Genomic DNA, 12,301 nt, shown 5'->3' on the forward strand with positions numbered 1-12,301 from the left:
TGACCACGTCCATCGCCCACCGCCCATACAAACTAAAATCATTTTTCGACCACAGCGATAGCTCGCGCAACCGCACAGCCGTTGTTGCAGCTGACTGTTTGGCCAAAATGTCTAAAGGCAATAGATGCAGCATGACATCTATTGCCTCTTACTGAATGCGCCTGAGATACACAAGCACGCCACGCAGTGTGTCCTTCCCATACATTCGACGGCCAAAAATAGAAGGAGTTGTACGAGAGTAATGAAATTTGGCACGAGTCCCTAATATAATAGAATTAAGAAAATTTCAAAGTATCGACAAAATTGACCACGTCCATCGCCCACCGCCCATACAAACTAAAATCATTTTTGGCTTTTAAAAATTAACTATTGCTACAAATTTCCTGAAAATTGCTGAAAGAACATATCTATGCAACACCTTTAAAAAAAATTATTTCATCAACATTGACCGCGCCCATCACCCACCTCCCATACAAATGATATTTCAAAAATGCCATATCTTCTGTAAATTTATAACTATAATGTTTATTTTTCGCAAAAATGCATACAGCATCTATTAAATGCTGTTTTGAAAATATGAAGAAAATCCGCCCACTGTAACACCCGCCCCCCATACAAAAATTTTACAGTTCACTCTGTTCTGTCACAATCAGAACTCAAATATTCTTTAAACTCGTTAGTGATAACCAATTCGAACACATAAATCCGAACTGACACTAACCCTTTTTGTTTGTGTACCTTCCAGCACTTGTAACTGGAAAGCAATAAAAGAAAGTACACTGGTCGTAATTTCAATAGAATAACTGACAAAAATTTATTGATTTTCAATTGTATATATACCTACGAGATAGTTACATCATTGCCTATGCGTTGTACGAGAATTCATGAGTTTGCATATTGCAGTGTTCCACATGTCGGCCAAGTCAGTTTTGGTGAATTGGGACATATGGTAGCATGATCTGCTTACTCAGTAATTAACGTCCAACACTCACAAATATGGGACACTTGATCATTGACATAAATAAAATGTGTTAAACTAAACATAAATGAAATATAAAACCAAAGAAGTAAAAGTAACCTACGACAATGTGTTTCAATGTGTTCTACTTATACGTTGATTAATTTATTTGTAATAAATAGGTTATTAACCAAATAAAGACAAAAAGAAAGAACAAAAGAATTGTATTACAGTACAATACTAAACATTAAATGAACCAAAATCTAACATTCTCCCCCGCGTTGACCCATTGGTCAACCTAATAGTAAATTTTTAAACATGAATGGCAAAATTATGTCTTGGAGTAGGTGTTGGTCTACTATTACTCGACTCAGGAGATGGAGAATTTCGTCTGCATGGCCTCTTAGATATAAGACATCTACATGATATCAGAGTAAAGATTATGCCACCAATGCATAATGCTGCATACGATATTGATATACTATGTTGGTAACTGCGGTGGTGCTCATTTCGTGTGTTTTCGATTGCCTGGAGTTTCTTCTGTATGGATGATAGTTAGTAGTTATTCAACCGTCGAACTGAACGGACGTGTTTTCTAATAGCGGAGTATTTCATCGTAATAAGTACTTATTACGAATTTCACGTGTGGTGGAAATAATAAACCACCATGCAGCGAAATTCAAAGTCATCCACTGGGTTGCTAACTTCAGGGCCCAGTGGACGGGTAACGACTGAAGTTATAAATTTGGGCAGCGACCAAGAGTCAGGCCCAATTAGTCGACCTGTAGACGGGTCGACTGGTGGTGACACTTTGGCAAGTCGAACCTTTTCTAAGGTGACGACATCAAAAGGAGGCAATCCCTCTCGAAAGAGATTCAAGGAACGAAGAAATGCTTTGTTTATCCTAAAGAAATTAGGATCAGTCGACCCAAGCACGTTGTCGGCTAAGCAAAGCGATTCCTTAAAATGGGCTCAAGGAATTCTTGAAGCTGGAAAAAGGGAACGATCACCGGATGAGCTACCATCCTCTAAACGGGATCAAAGATCGTTTGCCTCAGTTGCAAAAGACAGCCTTGTGATGGCTATTATTAATAAAGGAGCATTGGACGGTATGATTCCAAGGCAAAAATGGGGGGAAATTGAGAACGCGATGTCTGGTGTCTACTCAGAGGTGCGAAAAAAGTTTCCCGGACCAAGTCCTCGACGGCAAGATGCTGGATGGTATCAAGGACGATATAAGTTAATAGCTTTTGCAGACCAGAGGTCCATGGATTGCTTTAAAGCTGCATTGATGCTAATTGGTGAAGTTTGGGAAGGAGCCGCTTTGGAGTTAGTCGATAAAAAAGACATACCGGCTAAACCTAGAGCACATGCATGGATACCGGCAAACCCTCCTGATCCTGAGTCAATACTAGAGAGACTAAAAGAATGTAACCCAGATCTTCCAACCGCCGATTGGAAGGTTGGTCGTTTGGATGAGGTGGATGGACCAAGACGACATGCGGTGTTTATATTAAACATAGAGTCGCTGCCACATCTAGCCCAGAACCAAGGACGCGTAAGTTATGGCTTTCATGATATCCATATGAAGGTATACAAAAGCGATCAGCCAAAGGATACCGAAACGGACAAGCCTCCGGTAGAGGCAGCAGTGAAAAAATCTCCTAGCGAAGCCGAAGGCGACATAAAACCTACAGACTATGGCGAAAATCATATGCGGGAAGTTTCTACAGGCTCAAGCCTCACCAAAGCTGAACCGCGGATTGTTGCGAGAGTCACCGAGATCTGTGAAGAGGAAGCCCTTGATGACTCAATTGAAGCGGTTGATGTGACGGTGGTTGAAAATTTCGATGGTTCTACGGTTCCTCCAGATAAATCTTCACCATTGTAAGGCCGCTTGTGCTGCCTTAAAAGTTCTCCTGATGAAAGGAGACATAGATATAGTTCTTATTCAAGAACCATACATATATAAGAACAAGATCTGTGAATTAAGCACTCCGGGTTTCAAACTTTTGCATAATACCGGTAACGATATAAATCGAGCATGTATAATTGCTAAAAACGAACTAAACTTGTTTCTGCTTCCTTCATTGAGCAATGCAGACACTGTCGTAGCCAGTCTAGAGATATCCACATGCAAATATTGGGTATCTTCGGTCTACATGGGACATGATAGGGATATGCCACCCTGTGCCGTTAAGACCTTAGTTGAGGAGTCACTAAAAACAAAGACAAAACTCATTATGGGATGCGATGCAAATGCACATCATAGTATTTGGGGAAGTAGTGATACTAATGCAAGGGGAGAGTCGCTAATAGAGTTTATTTTGCGTACTAACCTGGTAGTTTGCAATAAGGGAGATGCACCAACCTTCGTCACCAGGAACAGACAAGAGGTTTTGGACGTAACGTTGACCTCTCCGGAACTGAATGATAAGATATCTGAGTGGCAAGTTTTGAGGGAACATAGCTTCTCAGATCATCGCTACATCAGTTTCAGATTGGCTGTTCGTACTTCAAAGACCATATTTCCGCCAAATGTTAGGAAAGCTGATTGGAATAGGTATAGGGAATCGTTCAATTTGATGATACCGGAAGTGCCGGAGACAAATATGAGCACTGTGCAAGATATCGAACACGCAGTGGAGCGGATTACTAAGGCCTTCAACATTTCACTGAAAGCTGCATGCCCTAGAGGAAAGCCAAGGGGAAAAAATCGGCCGCCATGGTGGACTACGGAGTTAAGTAATATGAGGAAATCCTGCAGGAAGCTCTTTAACAAAGCAAAGTCCACAAGAGCTCCGGAGGATTGGGACACTTACAAGATGAATCTGAGAGAATATAAACGAGAACTGAGAAGGTCTCAACAAAACTCTTGGGATGATTACTGTAGCAGTATTGAGAATACGTCAGAGGCTTCCAGACTACGGAAGGTACTAGCATCCACTAACACCGCTCCAGGTTTCATTAAAACATCGGAGGGAAATTGGACAACGTCCAGTGAGGAGACGTTGGAGGTACTTTTGGACACACACTTCCCTGGAAATCAGACGGTTGAACCATGTTCCGGCGGTGTAACAGAGGCTCAGCGATCATTTCCTATCGAGGAAATTGTGTCGGAATCTAGAATAAAATGGGCTTTAAATAGCTTTGGACCATTCAAATCCCCCGGACCTGATGGAATTACTCCGGCGGAGTTACAGGCAGTGGCTGAAAGAATTATCCCCTGGTTGACGGTGATATATAAACAATGTGTAAACTTAGCATATATTCCAGAAAAGTGGAGGGAAACAAAAGTCGTCTTCATACCTAAAGCAGGAAAAGCCTCTCACTCGAGTGCGAAGGATTTCCGACCAATCAGCTTATCCTCATTCCTACTTAAGACCCTGGAGAGGATGATAGACATGTATCTTAGAACTAGCGTGGATTCAGGTTTGCTCTCGAAACGACAGCATGCATACTCGAAGGGCAGGTCTACTGAGACCGCATTGCATGAACTAGTCAGCTTTATTGAAAGCTCACTATCTGTCAAAGAATACACAATCGTGGCGTTTCTAGACATCGAAGGGGCGTTCAATAATGTCCATCCGAGCTCGATATTAAATGGACTGACAACTCTGAATGTTGATCCAGGTATACTTAGGCTGTTAGACGAACTTCTAATGAAGAGACGTATTTCAGCCACACTAGGGCAAGCAAACATACAAAGGTATGTGAACAGAGGCACTCCCCAAGGAGGAGTTCTATCACCTCTTCTTTGGAATGTTGCTATAAACAACCTTCTGGTTTCTCTAGAAAAAGAAAGGATAAAAGTGGTGGCATACGCAGATGATGTGGCGCTAGCAGTCAGGGGAAAATTCCCATCCATAATCAGAGATATTATACAGAGAGCTCTCCGGATGACTGAGAAATGGGCGAAAGATAATGGTCTTGGTGTAAATCCAGCAAAAACAGAAATAGTCATGTACTGCAAAGATCGCAAAACTCCCACGGTTAGGCCCATTTCCTTAGGGGGTACTGAAATTCCCTTTGGTGAGTGTGCAAAATACCTTGGCGTTATTTTGGACAGGAAGCTGAATTTTAGGCTTAATATTGAAGAGAGGGCGAGAAAAGCCACGGTAGCTTTGTACTCGTGCAAAAAGGCAATAGGGAAAAAGTGGGGACTAAGACCAAAAATTGTGCATTGGATATACACGGCAGTGGTTAGACCTATAATGCTATATGGTGTTGTAGTCTGGTGGCCGGCACTTCAGAAACCGACTTGTTTAGATAAAGTTCAGCGTATGGCGAGCTTATGTATCTCAGGCGCATTTAGTAAGACAGGAACAGACTCCCTTAATGTCATGCTACATCTATTGCCTTTAGACATTTTGGCCAAACAGTCAGCTGCAACAACGGCTGTGCGGTTGCGCGAGCTATCGCTGTGGTCGGAAAAAATGTACGGTCATAGTTCGGTCCTCAAAGTAATGCCAGATGTGCCTAACGTAGTGGATTACACTTTGGCGAGTCCACTTTTCGACAAAAAGTTTGAAACTCTAATTCCCAACAGTGAGGCGTGGTGTACCCAGACCCCGGGGAATAAAAGATATATAGATTTCTATACTGTTGGCTCCAAATTGAATGGACAAGTGTGGTTCGGAGTATATTCTAAAGATCTGGAAATTCGAATAGCGAAAAGATTACCTAATCACTGTAGTGTTTTTCAGGCTGAAATATTGGCAATAAGAGAGGTGGTAAATTGGCTGAGAAGTAATGTTCCAACAAATATTGGCATTAATATATACTCAGACAGTCAACCTGCAATAAAATCCTTGGACTCTGTGTTCCTTAACTCAAAAACGGCCATAGACTGCCGCAAATCTCTCAACGAGATGGCTGAGCAGTACAATATTCACCTAATATGGGTGCCTGTTCATAGGAACATACCGGGGAACTGTGAAGCAGATGTGTTAGCAAGGCTAGGAACTACCTTACATATTCCAGGGGAACTAGAATCTGTTGGTATGCCTCTGGCCACCTGCAAGCTCTTACTGCGTGAGAAGGCTGTTATGATGGCCAATATTCGATGGGAAAATTGCAAGGGTTGTAACGACACCAAGCAAATATGGCCCCATTTAAACTTAAACCGCACACTAGATATGCTAGTGTTCTCAAGGCGTCAGATAGCACTCCTAATATCTGCTATAACGGGTCGCTGCCTGATAGGCGAATTTGCAAAAACTATAGGTGCGAAGTATAATGACTATTGTATAAGCTGTCATGACGTGGAGGAAAAGGAATCAATTAAACACCTCTTGTGTGAGTGTCCTGCTTTTTGTGTAAGTCGTAAGCGAATTTTAGGAGCATATAGCTTTAGATTACTGGCTGACCTGGAAAACGTTAACTTAAGCAGTTTATTAATGTTTTTGGAGCAATCTGGTTGGTTCCACAAAAGTAAATAATAGAGAAGGTTCAGTGGTTAAGACTAGAAGTGCCCATATGTAATAGGTACTTTTAGTTAAATGTGGTATCACAATGGACTGAATAGTCTAAGTGAGCCTGAAATTTAATCGGGCTGCCACTTTAACCTAACCTAACCTAACCTATGGATGATAGTTCGGCCAGATGTGAATCGAGTTGATCCCGTTAAGTTTTTTCTCCATCTGTCCGAAGTTGTGTTTAGTTGTTGTCATACTTTGTTTCACAACATTCAGAGTTGAGTTGATAACCGAAGTCTGATCTCTCAAAAGTCTTAACATGACGGAATCATCTGTTTTCATGTTTTTTATAGTTGCTGACATCTGTTCTGCGTACTCCGAGTCCAGAATACCAAACAGTGAATTAGCTATATTTCCAATTATGTTAATAGCACCTCTTATTATTCGTGATTTACGCAGCAGTTTGTTTTCTAATTCTAGCTCTTGTTCAATTCGGAAAAAATTTTCAAGAATATGGCGACAAGATTCCTTAATTTCCATCATGTCACATGTCTTTTGCAAGGAAAGAGTTTCATCACGCAACAATTTGGTATCCTTCCAATACATTGATAAGTCGTAGTAAACAATTAGATTCCATTGGCTTGTTGCAATTTTTGTTCTTCCAACTTCTTCGAAGTGAACTCCCAATTTTGATTCAAATCTTGAGATGTTTAGGTGAGTTGATGATACAATCGGGAGGATTAAAAACATCGCTAGCAAAGTTAAAACTAAATGGTTTCCATGTAAGCGTGTCTTCTTTCGTTCTGGTTCAGTCTCAATGTCTTCATCAACACAACTGGCTGTATTTTCAATCGGTAGCAGTGCTAGGCGGTGTATCGGTCTCTTGAAAATCCCTGTTGCCGTTTTTACCTCAGCAACACGAACAATTCCATCATTTCCTGGGAAAACATTAGTTATGCGTCCCAGTGGCCATTTCAATGGTGGAGTGTTATCCTCCTGAATTATCACCATATTTCCTGGTTTGAGGTTGGGAGATGATTTCTTCCATTTATGTCGAAGCTGAAGTTCTTGCAAGTACTCTTTTGACCATTGCTTCCAAAACTCAAATTTCAGTCTTGACACAAGCTCCCATCTGGATAGCAAGGATATTTTTCGGGAATCTGCTTCACTATCTATTGGAGTGGTAAGTGGTTCGCCAATTAGGAAGTGTCCTGGAGTCAGTGCCGTTAAATCGGATGGATCACTCGACATAGGTGTCAATGGACGGGAATTCAGTATTGCTTCGACCTCCACAATTACAGTTTCAAATTCTTCGTAAGTTAGCGAAGCAGTACCCATACTTCTTACAAGAAGATGTTTTGCAGATTTTACTGCTGCTTCCCATAAACCTCCAAAATGAGGTGCTCTTGGTGGAATAAAGTTAAATTTGATTCCTTTAGAACTGGCAGCAGTCATTATATTTTCTTGTGCCTCTGATGAGTAAATCGCTTCAGCCAATTCTGATAGTTGGTTCTTAGCTCCCACAAAATTAGTTGCATTGTCAGAATATATGTTTTGACAGTGTCCACGACGAGCAATGAACCTTTTCAAAGCTCCAATAAATGCACTAGTTGATAGGTCAAATACAAGTTCCAAGTGTACTGCCTTAGTTGCAAAACAACAAAAAACTGATATGTACGCCTTAGTAGGTCGCTTGCCTCTTACTCTGTGATGTATCCAAAAAGGATCACAGTAATCAACGCCACTATTAATGAATGGACGAGCAGGAACTACGCGTGTTTGTGGTAAGTCGCCCATTATTTGTTGACACAATTGTGGTTTCGCCCTGGTACATCTGACGCATTTCTGGACAACGGATCGAGCTGTTATCTTTCCTTTCACCGGCCAAAACCGTTGTCTGACTGTGTTTAATAATGCCTGGTGTCCACAATGTTTGTTTTCCTCATGCAAAGAAATAAATAATAACTTCGTTATTGGGTCATTATAAGGGAGTACCATAGGTTGTTTAACATCTTCGTGAAGGTCTGAATTTCCTAAGCGACCTCCAACCCTTATGATACCCTTGGAATCCAAATATGGACTAAGAGCATTAATACAACTTCTTTTATCCACTTCGTGGCTTTTCTGCAACTGTTTGATTTCGTCATAGAAGTCAGATCTTTGCACCCTTCGGATGATGACGTATAGAGACTCATCTAACTCTTTTGGGGTGAGTGATATATGTGAATTTCGCTTATGTTTGGGAATTCTTGTGTTGTTCATAAATCGAAAAATATATCCAATAATTCTTTGTAGACGTTTGAATGAACCTCCATGATGCACTTTGTATAGGATTGCATCCTGCTCTACTGCGGTACTTATAGTTGCCTTCTTCTCAACATCAGTGAGAATGGCTAAATTAGAATTATATTTTTGTGGCCATAAAGATTCTTTCCCATGAAGGAATAAAGGCCCGTGGAACCACAACTGGCATTTTGGCAAGTCTACTGCAGGCAGTCCACGTGATACAATATCTGCTGGGTTATCTATTGATCTCACGTGGCGCCATTGATCACGAATGCTCAAAGATTGGTGTTACCGCCGCCACTGTTTATTTACATTTTTCTCATTATTTAAATATTTGAAATTTTTTCCATTTACTTATTCTTATTGATCTCTTAATTACTCTCTTTCGTAGCCCTTTTGGTTATTGTCAATTTGATCATTATATGCACATACATATATGTACATATATGTATGTAGCCCTTTCATTTGTTTACATTGCGGAATAACGGCAATATCCAGTTTTACATATTTATACATAGCATACAAAGGGCCACGAAGGAAAAGAAAATCAGTTCAAGTTTTCAACTGGAGCGATCAAATTGTTTTTAAAGTTTTTTTACGCGTCTGTACCGAATAAACGGAATTAATGAATAAACACTTTTATAAATTTCTTAAGTAAAAGACTAGTGTTTCATTTGTTAATAAATTACGGACCACTAAAAAAGTTTGTATGTCTCCGTGAACTCAACATTCTTTAAAAACAATTTATTTGTGAAGTTTATTAAAAATAATTTTTATTTGCGCGAGTGAGCGAATAATACGAATAAAATACATACAAAATAAAAGCTTTCGCGGCGTGTAAAAATATATTTTGACTTTAACAAAAAGTTTATAGTAGTTCAAATTGAAGAGTTTCAAAAGTGAAAGAATAAATTGAATAGTGGTGGTTCAAAAGTCAAATTTTTGTTGTTGTTTGAACAAATATACAAGCCGCAAGAAAGTTGCACAATTTCATCGGATTCAAAGTTAAAGACAAAATAATGTCGGAAACCGATTTTAATTGCAATAAGTGTGATCTAAAAGACACCGATCGTATGGTGCAGTGCGATTCGTGTGATAAGTGGTTCCATTTTGAATGTGTAAAAGTGGACAGCAACATAGCGAATGTAAGCTGGAGTTGCTCATGTTGTGTGGAACAACCGGTGGACTCTGGCGATAAATCTAATGCAACACAACAGTTGCCGCCCGTTGATGACACCACTGACTTCACCACCGGTACTCGAGCTGCATCATCACCAGCTACTGGAAATGGCACAACAGTGCAGCAAAACGCAGTACATCAACCATTTACCCAAATTGGACTACCGTCGGCACAAGTAAGTACCAGCCAAAGGGGTGCATATGCAAATGCACATAACCTAAATTTGGAGAATCAAGGCTCGAGTACATGTCACAATGCCCAAGCAAATCTCAAGTATGGCGCCTACAAATACAACAATGACGCTACCGGCACATAAGGAGCAGTATATACAACGCCATTTTAATAATTCTAACGGCTCGAACGTGTCCCCATGCAACTCGTCGTCTCAAACACAGTTGCAGCTACAAATGTTGGAAGAAGAAAAAGAACTGCAAAGGCAATATTTGGAGAAAAAATATCATATTTTATCCCAAGGCAATTTAAGCCAGCCGTCGAGTTCCTTCGCCAACAATACCACATCGTTTCATCCCACACCAACACAAATTGCAGCAAGGCAAGTAATACCAAAAGAATTGCCGAATTTTGATGGTAATCCAGAAGACTGGCCCTTATTCATCAGTAACTATCGCAACAGCACCGAGATAGCCGGCTACAGTGACGGCGAAAATTTAATGCGTCTGCAGTCGTGTCTCCGCGGTCGTGCTAAAGAGTTAGTGAAAAGTAAATTACTGATCCCGTCGATGGTGAATGAAATTATTCAAACTTTGGAAATGTGTTTCGGTCGTCCAGAGCATATATTGGACAGTATGATTGAGAAAGCAACCAAAATACCTCCTTTAAAAGATCGATTGGACAGTTTAATTGAATATGCTTTAACAGTGCGTAATATTTGTTCGACAATGGAAGCCTGCAATTTAGTGGCTCATTTGAATAATCCGATGCTCGTGAAGACATTGGTCGAAAAATTGCCAAACAATCAAAAGCTGAACTGGGCAATGCATATTAGAAATGAAAAAGTGCCGATTGTGAAAGAATTTAGTGATTGGATATATGCAATAGCAGCTGCTGCGAGCCAAGTCGTGTCTCCTACAACAAGTAAAAAGGGAGCATCAGTGAACACTCATCAACAGAATAATACAAGCAAGCCAATTTGTTTTTCGTGTAAAAGTGAAGCTCATAAAATTCAGAACTGTGGAGAGTTTCAATCTTTTAATTTAAACGCCAAATGGAATGTGGTAAAAGAAAACAAATTATGTAGACAGTGCTTGAATTTACATCGCAGAAAGTGTTTTTCTAATAGGCAGTGTGGAATTAATGGTTGTGCAGCAAAACATCATTCATTGTTACATAAATATACGACGGTAGAACCAAGTGCAAGCAATATAGCACTACCGCAGCAAAGTGGAAACGTAAATACGCACAACAACAGTGATAACCAAAACCCGTATTTTCGAATTTTGCCCATAAAAATTTATTTCAATGGTGGCTCTGTGAATACGTTCGCCTTTTTGGATGAAGGTTCTTCGGTGACCCTTATGGAACATGAATTTTACAACCAGTTGGGACTGAAAGGTGAAAGTGAACCATTAGAATTAAAATGGACTGGAAATACAACCCGATCTGAAGACGATTCTGTGAGATTGAATGTGGAAGTGTCTGGAGTAAATGGTTCGAAATACGTTATTTACAACGTGCACACTGTGCAAAATCTTGGCCTACCAACACAAAGCTTGGATTTCGAATCCATTGTAAAAGATAACCCGTATTTCAAAGGTTTGCCTATACAGTCATACGAAAATGTCAAGCCGACAATACTAATTGGTGTAAACAATTGGAGAGTGGCTGTGCCATTGAAAGTCCGTGAAGGTGGAAGAAATCTGCTTATAGCAACAAAAACTCGTCTTGGTTGGACACTGCAAGGTTGTGGCTCCGGTGTAAGGAAATCTTTTTCTCTAAATATTCACACATGTGCATGTGAGGATCGATACAAGAATTTACACGATGAAGTAAAAGAGTATTTCGCACTGGAGGTGGCCCAGGAGAAAACATTGTTGTCATTCGAGGACCAGAAAGCTATGCAGATTTTGGAAAATAATGTAATTAGAAAAGGCCAACAATTTGAAGTAAGTTTACTTTGGAAAGATGAAAATCCAGTTTTACCAGAAAGTTATGAAGTTGCCTGCCATCGACTTAAGTGTCTCCAAAAGAAGTTCAAGAAGGATCCACAACTACAACAAACTATGCAGGTGGAAATCGACAAACTTCTCAACAAAGGATATGCCAGAAAGGTAACAAATTCTGAATTTAATTCTTATAGTAGAACTTGGTACCTTCCAATTTTTGTTGCTCTAAACCCAAATAAACCTGGCAAAGTCCGACTAGTGTGGGATGCTGCAGCAAAATCGAATAATAAGTCACTCAATGATTTCTTTCATCGGATTCAAAGTTAAAGACAAAATA

At 40.1% G+C, this 12,301-nt stretch overlaps 2 protein-coding genes across 2 annotated transcripts; one reads left to right on the forward strand and one right to left on the reverse strand.

The window, feature by feature from the left end:
- Positions 1 to 6,540: 6,540 nt before the first annotated feature.
- On the reverse strand, positions 6,541 to 9,177 carry LOC142239762 (uncharacterized). The gene is made up of 2 exons (XM_075311536.1): positions 9,135 to 9,177; positions 6,541 to 8,768 (listed from the first exon to the last, which is right to left on the reverse strand). Exons 1-2 carry the CDS (start codon positions 9,175 to 9,177, stop codon positions 6,541 to 6,543), a joined length of 2,271 nt encoding a protein of 756 aa, XP_075167651.1.
- A 1,071-nt stretch (positions 9,178 to 10,248) lies between these two features.
- Positions 10,249 to 12,291, forward strand: LOC142239763 (uncharacterized). The gene has a single exon (XM_075311537.1). It carries the CDS (start codon positions 10,249 to 10,251, stop codon positions 12,289 to 12,291), a length of 2,043 nt encoding a protein of 680 aa, XP_075167652.1.
- Positions 12,292 to 12,301: the final 10 nt, after the last annotated feature.

This window comes from Haematobia irritans, chromosome 5, assembly GCF_050003625.1.
Source record: "Haematobia irritans isolate KBUSLIRL chromosome 5, ASM5000362v1, whole genome shotgun sequence".
In the NCBI taxonomy this organism is placed as follows: domain Eukaryota; kingdom Metazoa; phylum Arthropoda; class Insecta; order Diptera; family Muscidae; genus Haematobia; species Haematobia irritans.